This window comes from Rattus rattus, chromosome 2 (genome assembly GCF_011064425.1).
Source record: "Rattus rattus isolate New Zealand chromosome 2, Rrattus_CSIRO_v1, whole genome shotgun sequence".
In the NCBI taxonomy this organism is placed as follows: Eukaryota; Metazoa; Chordata; class Mammalia; order Rodentia; family Muridae; genus Rattus; species Rattus rattus.
Window position 1 is genome coordinate 148,967,198 of NC_046155.1, and position 20,324 is coordinate 148,987,521.

The 20,324-nt window shown below is 39.5% G+C and overlaps 1 protein-coding gene across 2 annotated transcripts in view; it reads right to left on the reverse strand.

Moving 5' to 3' along the window:
- Positions 1–760: 760 nt before the first annotated feature.
- The window catches only part of Slc17a6 (solute carrier family 17 member 6), a 39,792-nt gene continuing 20,228 nt past the window's right edge, over positions 761–20,324 (reverse strand). The window contains exons 4-12 of one of the 2 annotated variants that reach the window (XM_032893536.1): positions 19,720–19,834; positions 18,598–18,685; positions 16,737–16,823; positions 13,687–13,829; positions 10,248–10,397; positions 5,660–5,792; positions 4,271–4,381; positions 3,771–3,898; positions 761–2,868 (exon numbers count right to left, since the gene is read on the reverse strand). In XM_032893536.1, coding sequence (XP_032749427.1) covers positions 2,533–2,868; positions 3,771–3,898; positions 4,271–4,381; positions 5,660–5,792; positions 10,248–10,397; positions 13,687–13,829; positions 16,737–16,823; positions 18,598–18,685; positions 19,720–19,834 — 1,291 coding nt within the window. In that variant the 3' untranslated portion in view covers positions 761–2,532. The remainder of the gene's footprint in view (positions 2,869–3,770; positions 3,899–4,270; positions 4,382–5,659; positions 5,793–10,247; positions 10,398–13,686; positions 13,830–16,736; positions 16,824–18,597; positions 18,686–19,719; positions 19,835–20,324) is intronic. The other variant, XM_032893537.1, reaches the window with a different exon arrangement.

Here is a 20,324-nt window from a genome sequence, read left to right on the forward strand (position 1 = left end):
ATGCTCGTGTGTGTGTGTGTGTGTGTGTGTGTGTGTGTGTGTGTGTGTGTAAGCATACCTGACATGTGAGGGCAGTGCCTACAGATTCCAGAAGAGGTTGCCGCGTCCCTTAGATGGAACTTGGATTCCAGGTGAATGGCAAAGCATGATGTACAATTAGGCACTGAACCATCTCTCCAGCTCCCCTACTCGCACCTAACTCATAGCAGAGGCTTCTGTTTTCACACTCGTAGAATACAGACTCAGAACTCTGGCTGCATTTCAGGTGATATACATACTCTGTCACATGTCTTGCTCACTGCTAAATAGTTGGACTAACACATCTATTTTACTTTTGCAAAATTAGACTTTCCAAGCTTCTCTTTTTTTATTTTTTCTAAACTGGGAACGCATGAATACCCGCCACACTGTGGGTTTACATAACATCAGACACAGTCACTGAAAGTGACTGGCAGCACCTAGTCCGTGGGCGATGAAAATGAGGTGGCAGTGTTGAACTGACAAGTTGAGGTCTATTTCCAAACTTTGGCTTTAAATTTAGCATCAGGAGTTGTGATGACACAGTTATTGAAAGATAGAGTTTGACCCACAGTTTCATTTCTGAGCTTAAACTCTCCCTACAGAATCAGGTCTCCCACCTAAAGAAGGGTATTAAATCCCAAGGCACTAATTAGCAAGTCTGCTACTGTCGAGCCTATATTTGGCACCATTGGAACACCCGTAAGCTACAAGCCAAACCACACCGCAATTAAGGTACTGATTTTACGAAAGGGTAAATAGAACATTTTATTAACACTTGCTTCGCAGCAACAAAATGACAGTTCACATCTTTTTACTCAGCACAGCAAAGGTTATGGTCACATGATAGTACTTGGAGACACAAAGCAGAGAGGGGCTTTAGTTTCTTAAGGTCAGGAGTGGTTTGCATTTAGAAACAAACTTCACGTTTTATATTCGCAGTAGCAGGGCCTCCAGTCAAGAGCACAGGACACCGAACAGACCAAATACCCAAAACAGACAGGTAAACACACCAGGTGACACTTTGCGTTAAATTGGGATGTGCATTCTTATCAGCGCAAAACATTGTAAAGAGCTCCGATGTTAACTTCTTTAAAAGAAAGAAATCAGTGCTACCACAAGCAATACGGGGATAATTTACACACAGCAGGTTTATGCTTTGCACTTATTGCTTGGTACACAAATGTTGCAGTTCCTGTTGAATTAATTATATTAAGAAATGACGAGCAAAATGCCTTTTTTTTCCCATCTAAAATTCTATGACTCTATGAAAGTAGAAATTGCAATCCCCAAACCCAACATTAGGTGTATGCTTGTTTTTGGTTCTGTGTGAAAAGTATTTGTTATGTTTGTGTGAGTGGATATGTATAAGATATACAGGGATGTAGATATAATTTTAATATACTTTGTACTATATACTCAAGGCAAATACCTCTTAAATGGGACATTAGGTCATAAAATCGTCTACATATACAATCTCTATTGTTTATCTTTTCATATTATATATAGCTTTGTGGCATGAGTTCCATATAGTCTCTAGTTATCAAGGAAGATTATCTAAATTTTCTATATATTTTTGTTGTTAATATTGCATTTTAAGGGCTATATCTTCATAGTAAATTTTTATTAGATTCTTTACGATTATACATATATTAATCATTTTTCCTAATGTAAGTTACAACCAGTACAAAGTTGTAATAAAAAATACATTGAAGTCTATTTCTTCTTATATTTTTTTTTTGCAAAAAAAGTCATGTGATATGTTACATGGACGTTGGATTTCATTGAAATGTGAAGGTTTGATACTGTCAGGTAGTGAATGGGAGAGCATGGAGCATACGCCTCCCTTTACAAGCTCTTGTTCATAAAAATAAGTGTTTGTGCCCAAGCGTTTCACAAAACACTGCAAGATAAGCTTTTGGAAGATCACAAAATATCACACACTGTGCACTCCTAGTAATAATTCAGTACAATTTTGCTAGCTATACAATATAGTTCTCCAATTAAAAGATATAGCCACTCCATGATATACACATAACGATTATCGTCAATACCCAATCTAGCCATCTTTCCAGTTCTACTATGTCTCTAGACAGGATTTCCCTGGGATATTTTGCAGTCCAGTGTAATAAATAAATAAATGCAGTTCACATAATCCAGTAGCTTTGGCTTCCTAACTTCCGTAGGATGACATGTGCCAACTGTTGTAGTTGTGCTCTCTAATGTGGTGATGGGTCCAACGAATACCTACTTATTTCTACAGGAAACCTTTAAATCACAAACGAAAAGGACGAATGGCCTGAATGAAAATGGCGTCACGTGACTGCCGCCACAGATTGCACTTGATGGGAATCTCATGGTCTGTTTTGAATTCATATTATTATTTTTTTTTGAACAGCAAGACTTGCTTGGTTGATGTGTTTACATGTTTACACCACATTTCTTAAAATTATTTTGTGCAATCACAATTAATTTAATCACAAACACTACAAAGGAATCCAGCAACTAGCTTCGTTATGAATAATCATCTCGGTCCTTATAGGTGTACGCGTCTTGTGCACTTTCTTGCACAAATTCTTCCTTTTTCTCCCAGCCGTTAGGCCAGCCTCCGTTCTCCTGTGAGGTGGCGCCGTAGGATTTGGTGGTACCGTAATTTATGTAATTCTGAGTGATGTCCCCCGTTTCTTCGTCCAGTTCATCTTCATGAATGAAGCCACACTTTTCTTCGCTTGTTTCCTCAGGGTCTGCCCAAGGTTGCTTCTCTCCTGAGGCAAATAGTGCATAAAATATGACTCCACCATAGTGGACCAGTGCAGCGATGAGGAAGACATACTGCCATTCTTCACGGGACTGCAGTGAGAAAAGCAAGGTTGTGAAAGCACATCCCCAAACCGGAATGCCACCCTGAGAGCGCGCTCTGCTTTTCACGAGGCCTTATCCATGTCTTGCGAACATTTCGAAATAAAACTACTTGCTCTAGTATTTAACATTTCAAGATAAAGGTCTGAAAAAAAAACATTTCAAATACACTGCTAGTCTGTAGAGTTTAAGAATATTCCCTTTTACGTTTATTAATTATTCTCTATTTTTGTCTCTTCTTTGGTTGCAGGCATTGCTATGTATTTACTGGTCTTGAACTGAGAATTCTCCTGACGCTTTCTCCTCAGGACCCAAGTGATAGGTATGGACCACCTCAGCCCGCTCGCCATTGGTTTGCCTTTCTCATTCATTTTCTTCATTTCCATCTGTGAAACCTCAAGTCTGAAGCCCAGCATGTACATACAAGGACAGCTATCTAACAATAAAAGCCTTCCTTATAAAACCGCCTTGGGATCTGAATTGAAGTCGACAAATAAAGGCGGGGAAAGCTGTTCTATTTTCTAACATAGGGGCAAAGGTTTGCAGATCCTAGAGGTGATATTCTTGCCACAACATGGACATCATAAAAAGACCCTGTATTTTGTATAAGGCCCTAGATGGGCTAATTAACATGTATAAATAAATAAATAAATAAATAAATAAATAAATAAATAAATAAATAGTGGATATTGGAAGAGCTTGAGAAATAACTTGCTTAAGGATTGGGGAGGTGGATCATGTCTGAGCTACTATAAAGACCTGGGTCTCTGATAGATAGGTCTGATCATTTGTCCTTCCTACTTAAAAGTGGAGGGAACACTACTCCAAAGAGAACACAAAAGCAACTTTCCAGCTATAAGAATCATTGACTATGGAAACACTCTCGCTCTTACCTTGTTCTTCGTCATTGCACCAACAATGATCGGGCAGACCATCCCCGACAGCGTGCCAACACCATTTGAAATGCCCATTAAGATACTGGCATATCTCGGGGCAATATCCAAGTGGTTCACATTGAAACCTGAAATATACACAGAAGCTTCGGCTCAGGGCAACATAAACTTCTAAGAAGCAAGTACCTGGTACAAAGCATCAGATCACATCTTCTCAAAAGATACTGAGTACATACTATGTGCTTATCAGTCAGCTTTTCATAACTCCATTCAAAAACATCATGAGAAGGCAAGGATGAGCATTCTCTTTCCCAATACCTAACATGACTCACTGCAAACCTTCTTTGAACAAATGGATCAAGTATAACAAAGGAAGAAACAGTCAGTATGGAGAAAGGGGAACAGTGACAAAGCTAAAAGATGTTTCAAAGTGTTAGAAGTGTGGTCCAGTGCATAGACAATTATTAGCAGAGACTAAGACAAAAAAGGAAATGCCTTACCAGAGATAGCAAATCCACTGAATCCCACTGCAAGCACCAAGAAGGAGATGGCCACCCCTCTAGTATGAGAGTAGCCGACAACCAGAAGCAGTGTGGCTTCCATGCCAAAACCTTTGAAGGCAAACATAGGAGAGTATTGTACAAATCTCTCTAACCCTTTATATTCTTTGAGAATTCCTTTTATTCTTTGAGAATTTTTCACAACATGTTCTGATGACATTCATCTCCTCCCCCAATCTTTCCAGAGCCACACCCATTTTCTTACCCGCCCACTTCTGTGTGTCCTTTTTTCAAAAAAAAATATATATATTATGTCAAATTTGTGGTGCCCATATATTATTGGGTATGTGGCCTTCCACTGGAGCATGGTCAACTTATAAAGAGCTGTACTCTTTAATAAAACTGATTCTCCCTCTCCCAGTGGCTATCAAATGGCCACTATCTCCTTAGCTGGGGTCGGACTTGATGCCTGCCCCTTTGCAGTGCAGTAGGGCCATAAATGTAATGTGATTAATAACCATTATTGGACCAAGAGCCTGAGGCTAGGCAGGTCATGGGCCTTATGGGAGAACCTTCTACTATTACCTCTGTTAAATCAACATACTATAAAACCAACTCCTAATGACTTATTGGTAAACACATTTATTAACTTATCACTGTAAGTGGAGAAGCTTCTGCTTACAGTAAATGTTGATTAACATAGAGACCTAAAACAGGACAAGGTACAGGAGAAAAGAGACTGCAGAATTCTCAGCACTAACCAAAACATACATACTGTACACACACACACACATACACGCGTGCGCACACACACACACACATATCTCTTCAAGGATCACTGTGGAAGAGGTCACAGAAAGATTATAAGAGATGCAGGCAGTAGATGACTACAAGCAATCAGTTTCTCTAGATTCATATGGCCAACTGCACACAGGAACTCAGTCATTGTGTCAATGTGCATAGAACCTGTGCAAGCCTAAGTCAGACTAAACTCAAAAATACAATTACTATAACTTTTACAAGTAAAACAAAATTACTAGCAATTCTTAATCATATCAATTTGGACAGTCTACCTCAATGAGACATACTGTTAATAATTTATGCCACAGATTATCGGAGTACCCATTATGTACTTTCAAACCCAAATGAACCTGAAGTTTTAGAGGTTAGAGGTTTAGTTACAGTATATACAAATGATATAATTAAGTAGTGTCTTATAATGAGTTTTGAGAAACGTGGCCATGGGAAAATATGGGTTGAAATGAACTATGAAGGTGCCCATCTAACTGGCACAATGTAGTCTGGGCACACATGGAAAGCCATACTCGTGTATGTAGATCACAGGACCCCCAAGCAGCAACATATGCTTACTAGTCCACATGCACTTACCCCCGCAGTTCATGATCTTTCGCACTGTGGTTGTTGAAAGGATTTGCTTGCTCCTTAGAAAATCTGCAATTTGCCCCCCGATAGGCACAATGATTGTCATGACCAGGTGTGGGACCGCAGACAACATGCCAACCTGACAAAAGCCAGAGAGAAGAAAAGTAGTGGAGAACAAAGAACTTGAGCATTTGAATGACTCTCGCTTTCTGTATCTGTCTTCATCCACTCTATGGCAAAACACTGTCTCCAAGGGCACACTATCTCTCCTAGAACAAGCAGGAACGTCCACAGAACAAACCATGAAAGCTAAGTAAATTTACTTTGATCCTTTTTTTTTTTTTTTTTCATTCTTACAGAAGGAATTCTTTATTGCTGCATTATGATTCAGTCCGTTCTAAGTTTATGAATCAACCTTCCTAAATCTTGTCAGGGAGTGAGTCACACTGGTTTTTCCAATTCATATTTTTAAGTGTGTTTGCATAAATGCATCATTAGTGAGAAGGAGGAGGTGGTATGTGGGGGAGGGGAGTGAAGATCTTTGAGGAAAAGATGCTTTTGCCCTTCAAAAGGGTACATTTAAATTTCTCTTTTCTTGAGAGGGAGAAAGAGTACATATTTACACTTAAGATGCCTCTTCTGAATTTTATAGCATGGGTTTCATTTATGTTAAGTGAATGGCTCACAAGTTCTTCAGTTTGAGTCCTTGCCAGCAAATGGTCACATTACCATACCTTAGTATGTATCCTCTAAACTGATTTCATAGAAATTGGAACCATCTCATAGCTAGCATGTCTTTAACATGCATGTTTAAGAATTAATTACGAACAAGAAGCAGTTCCCTAGGTATTGTAGGTGGGGGGGATCTAAAAAAAATTTTAAATAGGCTATTACCATATGAATGGATTTTCTCATTTTAGCATATTTTGAAGCACACCTTTTGGCAAGAAAAAAGATGTGTGTGTGTGTGTGTGTGTGTGTGTGTGAGAGAGAGAGAGAGAGAGGGAGAGAGAGAGAGAGAGAGAGAGGGAACTTTGGGCTGGATTATTGGAACTATGAGATTTATATTCTGGTTTTATTTTACAGGGGCACTCAGCCTGTGATTAATATTCACAAATGGGAATCATGGTCATGACTAATTGAGAGAAGTTGAGTTCTATCTTTTATTTGGGGCAGACGTTTCTGTGATGTTATTATTGAATGAGGAAATTGAAATTGAAAAGGGCAAGTTTTAAACAGTTCTATCAACACTCAAAGACTGAGCTCATAGCAGGTATACTTAAAAACTATGCCACCGCCTAGGAAAGAATAGTGTGGGTGTGTTTGTTTGCTTATAAATGGATATTCCGTAAATACGACATAAATAAAAATGTAAGGCAAATAGGCTGTATGCCAAGTAGTATTGGTTTGAGAATAGCAACTCAGTCACAGTAGGTATCTATCAAAATTCAGCGAAAATCTGGAAGATGCTGGGGAGAACATATTTTCTCTCCCTCTCTCTTTCTCTCTCTCTCTCTCTCTCTCTCTCTCTCTCTCTCTCTCTCTCTCTCTCTCTCTCACACACACACACACACACACACACACACACACACACAAAGGCTTGTCCAAAGTGCCATACCATCAGTTCATTTTACAATGGGCACTCACTGTAGGGAAGTGGCATTTCTGTGTCCACATAAAGTGTGTTGCATCTGAAAAAAGTCTTACTCTAGGCAGCCTCAGCTCTTTTACTAACTTATCACTGAATAGAATATGTTTATGCTTTATGTCGGCAAAGCACAAAGATAAACACGATTTATTTATTGCTCTTTCATCAATGTCCGGAACAGCAGTTACTTAAGAGGAGCTGGCCAGACCATGCTACAGGTGCATTTGGTCCTGCTTGAAAGCGCAGATATGGAATCTTCTATTTTCTTAAACCCAAAAGTCCCTGAAGATTGTCCTATTGGCGCTCTTCTCAGCTCTGGCAACTTGTGAATAATTAGTGCCCACGTTATCTGACTGACGCATCCCCTCTAGGATCATCTTTAGTTGACTCATTGTTTTAAGGTTTGCGGAGGGTGAGCTGGCTATTAAGAATCTATAACCCACTCTTCTTAGTAATCCCAGGTTCTCTGACACTAGGTTCTCTTGTGTGTCTCTCTAGTCACACATGACAACTCTATCTAAACCATATTTTGAAACTGTTAGGGAGGCCAGAACATGAGCTTTAGCCCTCTCTAAGTAAGAACTCAAAAGAAAACAAATGCTCCTCTCATTTTAGCTCTATATTCTAGGAGTTTTAAATGTGAGCATTAAAATCTAAATTGCTTTGTCACCAATTTGTATCTTGCCATTCTCAAAGGGGCTGAAAGTCTTAAGCTAGCATGGGAAATGCACACACACACACACACACACACACACACACACACACACACACGTGGAGAAAGAGAGAACTAATATAGTTCAGTTATGTGCATGCATATATTATGTCCTATATGTAATTCCCCCCTCTGTGTGTCTGTGTCTGTGTGTCTGTGTGTGTGTCTGTGTCTGTGTCTGTGTGTCTGTCTGTGTGTCTGTCTGTCTCTCTCTCTCTCTCTCTCTCTCTCTCTCTCTCTCTCTCTCTCTGTGTGTGTGTGTGTGTGTGTGTGTGTTCATGTGCATACAAATCCACTTTGTCTTAACTACCTAAGCACACTTGGAATAAAGTTTAAGGTGTTCCCTGTGTGGTTCTAGCTAGCTAGCTTAATGAGGTTTTAGAAAGCCACCTTCTATGTAAGAATTTTATTTGTATAATATCTGCTTCATTTCTAAAAGATAGTATTCAGCTCTGACCCATAGATAAGAAAATTATGGGTGATAATTATTCAAAAGCCAACCGAAGTTATTGAACAACACTTCATCATAAAGCTTAGTCTCAAATCCACACAACCTAGACACATCTGGATTTTCTACCATGCCCTCCTCCAAATTTTTTTTCAGGTAAGCTAGAGAGTTTGAAACAATTTTGATCAGCTTAATAAAAATCTTTAGTCCATGCTGTATATAGAATGTATCCACAATTTTCACTTTAAAGCAGCAAGTGAATTAATCCACCCATGTGTAAGTTCATTTAGTTTTTTGCAAACTACCCCTGATTTCATTTAATGTTTTCAGTTAATTGGAAACACAAGCCCAGGAAGATCACTTCATTATCATCAGTTGGCACCTCTCCCTGCCCAAGGAGTCCTGGCTTTATTAATAGCCTTTGCCTGTCACATTTGTCCTAGATTATGAAAATGGACTCACACCTCCAACTGTCTTTGTTGAAAGGTGTGATACTCTCAGAGGTCTCCAGGCTGCCCTGTAATGTTTGATCAGCTCCAGGGAGAAGAGGCCAGTCTACAGCAGCCATTCTTCTCAGAGAGAGAGGAACTGTTTCCTTAGAAACAGCTGCTTCAAAAGAGCTCTTAGGCCAGCCACTGCCAGGCTCAGGCTTTCTCTAGCCTAGCTCTCAGATAGCCTTTCAAGTAGAGACACAATATGAACAGCCCAAGCCCAGCTGGACTTACGTAACAACACAGGAGAACTGGCAAGACCATTGCCAGCAAAGATAAATGGATTTGAGACTCAGCCGAGAGCTCAGAGCTGGCACTCAACACTGACCTGCTAAGTGTGTGATGAGATGTACAGGTCACCCGATGTATGACACTAATGGCAATTAAAACAGAATTGGAGTATCCATGTCCTCGGCTTGTTGTTTGTTAGTATAGCATTAAGTGATTTCACTAATTACTCTCAGTTCTCTTTCACCATCAGCCAAACAGAAATGATGAGAACTATCTATTTGGTCTACCCAATGGGATTATTCATGAATATGAAAAAAAATTACAGAATTCCATTCCCCTATACTAAAGGAGCAATTAAAATTGGGTTCTCCTTATAGAAAATTTGGAAATGTTTTTATGTCTGTGTCTATAAATATATGCCTCTCACACCTTGTGCGTGTGAATTGGTAACACAAGAGTTCTGTCTGCTACTACAAAGCTGCAAACGTTTGGGGAAGGGAAACCATGTTTTGTTTTTTATTGAATAACACAAAGTGTCCTATAATAGACTCAGCAAATGCTTGTTAGAGTAAATTGGATAAGCAAAGCGCAAGGACATTCTCAGACTTTGGATTTGCTAAGTGTATCTTTCAATTGGACAGATCTCAGAGAACACGTAAGGAGAGGAGGTTGGTGTAGTCTCAACACAATTCCATCAGGACGGGTGACCTTTCTTGTTAGCAGTTAGCTTTCCTTGGGCTAACGGCTGTTATATTTGCTTGTGGGGAAAGTGTCACATTGATGTTCACACCCATTTAGATGGAAGCTATATGAAGGCAGAGAAAATATGCTTTTTGCCTGGATCCCCAGAACTAGAGAGAGATTTCTAGTGGCAACAGAATAGGTTAGGATGGGCACACACACACACACACACACACACACACACACACACACACACACACACATACACACACACACTTCATGGCAATAAATCATGAAAGTTAGAAGACAAACTTTTGGCTAAAGAAAGGAATGTTCACTTCAGTAAAACTATTATCTAATAATAAGGGCGAATTTGTACATACCTTGCTGATTTCAAATCCAAAAACCTCCTCGAAATAAGCTGGTTGACTGATGAGCAGTAAATAAAAAGTCCAACTCCTGCAGAAGTTTGCAACAATTATCGCATAGACGGGCATGGATGTGAAAAACTTCCTCCATGGGGTCTTGAATTTCTGAAAGTCCCAAAGGAGAGTTACTCGGCTTCTGCATTTTCTGACTTAAATTGTTGCTCCTTGTTTTCAGGCTCATAGGATGGAATACCAGTATGAGATAATTAATTGGCAGCTACAGCATCCCAGTTAAACTTAAGTGAGTGAACAATCATTAAACGAAGAAACAAAATACCAATCTATTCCTCTGGTTTAGTCTAGTATCTATCATATGCAAATTCATATACATAGAAAATAAATTCCAAAACCATGGGTTCTTTTTTAAAAGAATATATATACACATATATATGCATATATATATGTATATGCATATATATATGTATATATATATACATACATACACTGTACCTGTCTTCAGACACACCAGAAGAGGGCATCCGATCTCACCACAGATGGTTGTGAGCCACCATGCGGTTACTGGGATTTGAATTCAGGACCTCTGGAAGAGCAGTCAATGCTCTCAACCACTGAGCCATCTCTCCAGCCCAGGTTCTAATTTCTAAGAGTTTAAAGCAGCTTCCTCCACTGCCCAGCAAAATACTGCCAAGTGAGAGGCTTTGTGATATCTAAAATGTTAAAAGTTCAATGTATTTGGACAAGAAAAAGAAAACCAGAACAGGTTATTGCCTCCCTCTCTGAAGTCATCTAAGCTATCATCTCTCTGTGAATTCTCTTGAGTTAGTGAAGATCAATATACTTTATGACACTGAGGTACAAGTTCCTGAAATAGTCCCGTGATGCTGAGTACAACCTAGGACATCATTACCAGCTATTTCCATTTGAGTCTTTTCAAAAATAAAAACAAAAAGTGCCTAGAGAAAATTGCTGTGATTATAACACCTTTACAATTTAAACCTCTTAGGCTTAGTGCTTTAGACCTCAAACTATTTCCCATAGTCACAAATACTTTCTTAAGCACCTTATCTTGAAGACCAAAATACACCTGCCAAAGAGATAATCTTCTAAAGTAAGCTCAATCAGTGTTTTATGGTGTCCTTGACAGGATAAAATGATCCAAACAGGAAGCAGAACTTCTAGACACAGATTTAGTAATTCTTCCTGAGTGCTGAGTCCCAGGATTGTTGCTATGAAACTGTCTGTATATAGAGTCTCAAAAATCACTTCAAATATAGAATAGTAAGAAATCACATGACAGTCATCAGAAAAATATGGAATGCCAAAAAAAGGGCAAAAGCCCACATCAATAACATAATAAACAGCGTATGTAGCTTTTGGTAAATACTTGTATTGTGAAAGCATGATAGGTAAGCTCCAAGGGATAGGAATTTTCTCTTTAATCCTATCCTATTTCCTCTTTAATATGTCATAAATGATACAAATACTTCACAGATAAGTAAAAATGCCCAAAGACAGGAGTGACTGCACTAGGATACCTCTGTGTGGGGAAGAGGCACAACTGAATTGTTAAGAGGCAACAGCTTTTTTCCTGCTGGGAAAATATTGCTTTGCTAATGTCAGAATTATCTTTTCTGAGAACTACATTCTTCATGTGGTAAAGCACTGACCCAACAGGAAGAGAAAACTGTCCATGTTAAAAAGATTTATTTATTTTATCTTGTATGAATGCATATTTTGCTTCAGTGTGTGTCCGTGCACCATATGTGTACCTGGTGCCCACAAATGCCAGAAGAGGGCATCAGATCCCCTGGAATTGGAGTTACAGATGGTTGTGAGCTGCTGTGTGGTGTTGGGCATTGAACCTTAGTTCTCTAGAAGAACAGCAAGTGTTCTTTCTTAAGTACCAACTCATCTCTCCTGCTTCTAACTTACTTTATGCTTTAAAAATCATCAGGAATTACAAGCAGATGTTAGGCATTCTGACAGTGTTCATTCAGCTGTTTCAGGATAAACACACACACACACACACACACACACACACACACACACATTATTCCTTAGAGAAAACATAAAAGATCTAAGTCATACAGGACACTGTAACCTGCAATCTTTCACTGGATCCACTCTTAGCAAGCGACTATAAAAGATGAAGGTGTGGTACTTCCCACAGGGATTAGAAGATTGCCTGCCTGGGTGGTAATAATTTGAATGTGGCTGTGAGTTTGGCAGTGTCTGAGAGTCACTACTGAATGTATTAGATCTGATAGAATTTACTGAAGAGAATATGACACATTCATGGGACACACGTTTGAACTGTCCACATAAACAAAAGGAAAGTAAACAGGACAAGATGTCAATTCTGGCTACGCCTGTGTAGCTTTCTGGATCCTGAGGAACATAGTCCCCCATCTCTGGTCCATACTGCATGTCTTCCTAGGGGGCTATAATTCAAGTTCAGGCCTTGAAGATTCTCAAGCCAGGATATTTCTCCCAAACTTTGAAAGAAATGGGCCTCGACCCTGAGACACATTCACTAGAGCTTCCCGTAATCACTGTGTGTTGATCCCCTTGTTGCTGGTCTAAAATACATTACATTCTCTGATACACCTGAACTTGCATTGTTCTTGGCTTCTTTAAGAAGCACATTGGGCTGGTATTCCTGGTGTGCTGTATTCTTGTTCCCTTTCTAGTTCTTTCTCTGAGATATTCTGGGTACCCTCTGTGGGAATTCCCTGACCACAAGATTTGGTGCAATGCAGCTGAGGTCAGAGAACCATTGTTGTTTGTGTTAGTGGTGTTCAGACAAAACAACCTGAGACTATGCTGCCTGCTTTGTTGTATGCAGAATTTGGTCCAAAGAATGCTCAAAAGAACTTGAAATACAAGTTCTACTTCCATTTGACCTTATTTTTAAATGTATTTGAAGTAACAGGAACATATGAAACCTTGTAAGAAGAGAGAAACAGTGCTTTTAAAAGGCAATGGGATACAGGAAGTGGAAAGCCAGCGACTGTACTGTTCCTATAACCCAGTGCTCAGTGGTTCTCAACCTTCCTGATGCTGTGACCCTTTAATACAGTTCTTCATTTGTAGTGATACCCTCAACTGTAAAATTACTTTTGCTGCTGCTTTGTGACTGTAATTTGCTATCATGGATCATAATGTAAATATTTTTGGAGATAGAGATTTTGCCAAAGGGGTCACGACCTAAAGTTTGAGAACTCCTGCTAACCCATCTAGTTTTTCTCTGAAAAGAAGGTAGTAATCATTCCTGATGGAGGTTAGGGAGAATGGATTGAGAGAGGGAAGGAGGAAGGGAGAGAGAGGCTGGGAGAAAGATTAGCACCAGATTACTTTTGTTCAGTAAGGACCTGTAACACGGTTAGTCCAGGAAGGATAAAAACAGGTACAGACACCATAAAGAAATGATTACCTCCATTGCTCCTAACAGATTTGCGCTCTCCCCAATGCTCTCTTCTATGTACCTACGTTCTTCATCTGTTATGGTTGGATGCTTTGCGGGGCTCTCGTAAGACACCAGAAGCCAGAACATGTACCAGACCATACCAAAGCTTCCTGCAAGACAGGATTAGCAAGGAGGTCAAAGACAGTAATCAGAAATACAGTTAAGAGCTAAGGGTTGAAGACAACACATAATAATTTCAGTGAGAACCATTTGGTGTGGTGTGGGCAGAATTTACCTGTGCTTCCTGTCCCCAGGCTCTGGATACCAGATTTCTCAAAGACTGACGCCATGGTTTGTATCATTAACTCTAATTGAGCAGCACTGATACACAGAATACTTACAAGCTGCTACTGAGTGGTATCAGTTGGAAATTTAATCACGCGTCTCATATTCCATTCCTGAGCTGTTCCAGACCAGACACAATGACATACAACAGAAGAAAACTGAACAAGACCACATTTGTCTGTTTGGAGAATGCCATGGAAGGAGGGATGGACATGTTTCTTATTTGCTGACTTTCAATATATAAAAGTGGTTTAAATTTCCTGAGAGGGAGAAATGTCTGCTCCCCTCACTGACTGGCACTTCTAAGGGCCATAAATAGTTTTGAAGTAAAATGAAGAAGAGTTTGCTAGCCTGAATGACCACATTCAATGATCAAACGCCCCTACAATTAACATGGAGGCACTTTCATGGGATGTGACTACACACTGTGTGCCCTAGCTCAGTCTGCTGTTCATTCTTGGGGACTGACAGAACTTACATCCCTAGGCTACAAACTATCTTCTCTCCTTCCAGTCCTCATCTTTATTTATCACTCTCACTAGGAACCTGTATTCTCGCTGTGCATTATAAATCTGGAAGCCCGACAGGAGGAGGAATTCCAGGTGATTTATCCCGCTCTTCCCACTGCTAGCAGACCTTTGCATTTTTCTTTCAGACTCTTCCCTTTATCCCTTGGGTAACAATCTAAATGCTCCTGAGCTCACTAATACTTCATGTTTGTCTATAGACTCTCTAAGACAACTTCCTTAACACCATGCATAGCTGCTGATGTGCTGTCTTCCCTTTAATTACTGAACATGGAAGCAGATGTGATTTGAGGCCATATATTATGTGAAATACACATATGCACACACACACACACATATGTGTGTATATATATACACATATATATGCAGGATTTTCATAAACTTTAATCCTAACTATGTCTAGAAGTTCTTGGCAAAATAATAAAATAAAGTTAGGTAAAGGAGGCTGTTGTTTATATCACACAGAAGAGTGAGGGGGTCACACTCGGAGCATCTGATAACTGAGAGGTCTGTAATTTGGTGAAGACCCCTTACTGTTCATCATGCTCACCAACTGAACTCATCAAACGTATCCTGTACCACTCTGTCCATTGCTACCATGAATTAAATCCATGTACTGGGCCCTGTGTCCACCTGGTGTTCTATAGCTGTTACCTTCTTCCATTTACTCTACTGTCCAAATTTCATCGCATTAATTTTTAAGACAAAAACTGAATATGCTATTCAGGATCCAGTTTTTCTTGGGGACAGCAAGCAAACATGCTTTGAATTTTTCCAAATATCTACTGCATAGCCTTTGATTCATAGTATAAGATAAATGTTAAATGAGATTCAAGAAAACATAAAGACTTACTTAAATTAGCATTCTTTTTCTCTTTAAAATATATTTCCCTTGAAAATAATTTTTCTTACGTTTTTGGATCACAGTTTCTACTCTCCTAACTCCTTCCAGATCATCCCCACCTTCTCTCCCACTCAACTCCATGCCCTATCTTTCTTTCTTTTTCTAGAAACAATTGACATTTGAGATGTGTATGAATGTAAGAGTCCCATCAAATCTTCAAGTAAGTCATAAACTAAGCCAAAATCGTGGTAGCAACTAGCCATGCTAAGTACAAACACACAGCCTTGTGAAGAGCAAATAACAGAAAAATAAAACTTAAATCTGACTTTTAGAATTCTCTCTAGGGATCCTCTCAGATAGCCCAGCAGGTAGGGACATTTTCTATCAAATCTGAGTTTCAGTCTCAGAACTTACATGATGGAAAGAGAGAACTGACTCCTACAAGTTGTCCTCTGACCTTTATACACATACCACGGCATGCATGTAACATACTCACACATGTACAGAGACAAAGAGAGACAGAGACAGAAGCAGAGATAGACACAGAGAGACAGAAATATCCAAAAACATATATGGCTTACAATGTAGAACATTCAAAAAATCCAAAAATCTGTTAATTGGTTCTTCACTACCCAAAAAACCCTTGTTATAAAGCAATATTTGTCAGAATTCTCTAGGAAGATACACTTACCATTTTAAGAATATTTCAAGCTAAGAACAAATGAATGTGGCCAAATTCAGAGGCAGCCAGACACTGCTCTACAACACCACATGCTTAATCTAATCCTCCAGATGCTTGTGCCCACACCCAAAGATGATATTAGACACCTTAGAAAGGGAACCCCCAGGGCAGTCTGGAAAGCATTCGACTTCTTATTAGCATATATGCAGTAGGATTTCATGTTTATTTCAATGTGAGATCTCTGTGGATTTTAATTTCTGCTTCTGTGACTGGTTATTATAGATATTGTATCAAAACCAATAGATGAATTAGCAGGACAACCATCCTCCTGCCACCCACTCCCATTCAGCTTGATGAGGTAGAATCAGAGTAATGGCCAGAAAACCATAGCAGAAAAGAGAGGTGAGTCGGGGCTAGCTCTTTAATCCCTAGTGGCATTTAATCAGGAGCTCCTTATCCTCCTCACGGTCAGAAGCATATCACTTAAAACGGTATTACAATATCTCCATAAGCAACATTATTGCTCTTTAAGGCAGCAAACAGCAATGAAGAAATAATAATTTTGGAATGTAAAGGTTTTGTTTTTTAAGATGAGAAAGTAAGGAAATAATTGTGTATTGTATGCTTTCCTACTTAACTTAGCCTATGCATAACTCTACTGGAAATAAATGTGACCTACCATATACGTAAAATACTGAAGACCATCCAGTGTACTGCACCAGGATACCAGCTAGGGGCATTGCAATGACTGCTCCAGCATAGGAACCTGGAGGGGAAGGAATGAAGGAGGGAAGTAAGTGAGAACAATAGTGGTTTTCCCTTGGGTACTCTAGGATTGGCTCACACAAACACATGCAACAGTTGCACACATATACACACCACTCCATCAAACACATGTTCACCCTACATCTTTACACAAAATCACAGGACCACACGGAGAATCAAACCTAGGCAGCAGGACATAACGGAGACTTAAGAACTGTGGCAAGGGTGTGGGCTGCAGAAATGGGTAAGAGCATTTACTGCTCTTGTAGAGGACATGTGTTCCGTTCTCAGAACACACACAGGAGCTCACAACCATCCAAAACTCCAATTCCAAGGGCTTTGATGCTCTTTTCTGGCCTTCACTGGTGTGATGAATAGTCCCAACTGTCAACCTGACTATTTCTGAAATGAACTACAATACAGAAATGGAGGGCACACGTGTGATCCCAATCTTGAGGCTGGAAGACACAGGCTTTTGATCTAGATCTTGAGGCCTAGTGGATATGAAAAATTTAGGCCCAGGCAAGGTGTCTGACACTTTTAATCCCAGGAAACAGAGGCAAGCAGATTTCTGAGTTCAAGGTCAGCCTGAGATAGAGCAAGTTCCAAGTGAAAAATAATTTAAATCCAGGCATGGTGGTACACACCATTCATCTGAGATATACCTTCAGTTGGTATACATGAGGACAATGGAAGAAGGAAGCTTTCTTCTTCTTCATCTGCTTGCACTTAGTGGTCAGCACATCTGTTGGAATCTACTTCAGGATTCCAGCTTATACAGAAGGCCAAGTAAAACACGTGAGACTGAGCAACTACTGGGTTCTCGGACTTCCCATTCACAGTCGCCCATTGTTGGCCTAGTTGGGTTGTAGCCTGTAAGTCATTCTAATAATTTCCTTTAATATAGAGAGACATTCCCTAAGATCTCTGACTCTAGAGAACCCTAATACGGAGGGCACTGGGCACGCAGATGCTGCACTAACGTACATGCAGACAGACACCCAAATGGAGAAGATAAAAATAAGGAAAGAAAAAAATCGTTTTTTAGAAAGGCATGCTTTACCTCTGCATGATATTTTCTACTTTCCTTTTAAAATGTATCAAAAATGATTGTGAAAACAGTATCTCAGATTCAGAGACAAAGACTGCGATATTTAAAGCCTTTGGTGTAAATCTTAATGTTTACAAATTCAACGTCTGTATGTAATAATATGGTTGAGAATTTATCATTGGTGGGCTTTTACAGTAACTGATTCTTCAAGTGACTTTGTATTGTCTCTTGTTGCCATTTAGGAATGGGACTTTCCTTGTGTATCTATTGGGGACTAAAAAAAAAAATAATTTAAGGTTGCCAGGGTTAGTGGTACATGCCTTTAATCTAAGCACAATCTGAGACAGAGGCAGGAAGATCTCTGTGAGTTCTAGGCCAGCCTGTTGTACATACGAAGTTTCAGGATAGTCCATGCTACATAGTTATTTCAAATACATACATATATACATATATACATATATATATATGATACACACACACACATACACACACACACATACACACACACACACACACACACACACACACACACACACGCACATACATGATAAAAACCACCAGTTAACATATTTAGGAATGGTTCAACTCCCAAAATAAGAGAAGACATAAAGAAAAGCTGGTTTAAAGATGCTAATGAAAATTAGAATAGTGGTTCAAACCTGCTACTTTGTAAATGCAGTTACCTTCCCTAACCATTAGCCCACCACAGCAGCACAATGCTCACCACAGAAGGAGGTGGTAGCCAACCTACTCCTCTCCAAAGGAGGGGCCCACTTGCTCCATATCCCGTGACAGGCTGGGTAGGTGACGCCCTGCAGTGGGAAAACAGACATGGGAATTTAGGATACAGAGCCACTAGGAAGTGAACCTCCTCTGAGCCTGTTTCTAATCTAATGGCTCTCACTGAACCCATGGAACCCCATTTGAAAAGCTCCACACACAATCTCTTCAGATGCTCCCACCTGTCAGGGTTTTCCCTCATCCTAATTTTCTTCTTATTAAAGTGAAAAATAAGACTGTCTGATAATCACTTTGCTTGTGAGTCTAAACATTTTGTGAAATTTGGACACCTTTTGTAAGACACTGCATTGAGTGACTCCCCAAAAACTCTAGATAGGTGTTCAGCCATTTAGAAGTTGACATTAAAAATAACTATCACTTTCTATAATTTTGATTCTATCCAATTGTTTTCCACTTTGGAAGAAAGAAGAATCTTCTCAGTGTTTTTACAGTCACTTTGTCTGTTTCTGTCACACTCCATGTGGTGAAAGGACTGTTCATAGGTCAAACTCAGGTTTTTAAAGGGCATTCCTTCAACGTCTTCTGGATACTACATCAAGCTCCAATTGTATAACCACATGGCTAAGAATATGCTAAACACTTCAGTGTGTTAAAGAAAAGCAGAGACTTAGGATAAACCTCTCAAGAGGGATGGAGAGATGGCTTAGCAGTTAAGCTGAACCCAAGTTTGGTTCCCTTCACCTCTCCACAATTTGTCTATGGCTCCAACTCCAGGGGAGTCGATGCCTTTGGCTTCCTTTGGTACCTGCACTCACATGTACATACACACGTGCAGAAATACACACCTATACATGGATGAAAAATAAAAGATTAATCTTTTAAAAAATACATCCAAGTCCAAGGGATGTAGCTCACTGGTATGGGAGCCCTGAGTTTGAGGACCAAGTGGATTGATTACCTGTGATTGATACATTTCCAATGCTTTATCTCCTATTTTAACATTATACAGTACAGTTAATATCTATTTTTCCATAAAGACAAAAGTAAGCATGTAGATTTCAGTTGCACCCCCAAACTTGAAATGATGCCACCCTGTAATTCCTACCTCCACAAGTCCTTGCAATATTCTAACAAAGATGACGCATCCATAATGCACTCTGGCTGCAGATGGGATCAGCATATTGAGAGTAGAGGTAAGCAGTATGGCAGCCCCAAAGACCCTGGAAGACAGAGATGGGCAGATGTGACTCAGTGTGACTTGGACTGCTCAAAGCTCCTCAGGTGAGTTTAAGTGGTTAAGAAAAAAACACTTTTAAAGTGGATATTTTCCTCCTAAAAGAATAAAATAATTCCTATATAGATCACCTATCTGTAATAAATGCATCCTTGAATTACCTAAAAGTTATACATTGTTTGATGAGTAAGAAACAAGAGTGGGCCAACAGCAATCACAATTCAATGCTCCAGACATCCCAGAGGTCGACCTCGTAGAAGAGGTTTTTCTTACTGAGTGTACTAGTGTTAATTCCCTTTTTGTTCTTCATTGTGGGATACAGAGGTGGACAGATTTTGTCTGAGGTACATCCACAAAATCACATATACACAACAAGTTAAAAAAGAATTGGAAGAAAAATGTTAAAGATTTCGTTTTGCAAGTAAAAATCCTAATTTAAGTAGTTTTGAAAGCTTCCATAATTTTCACACCAATGA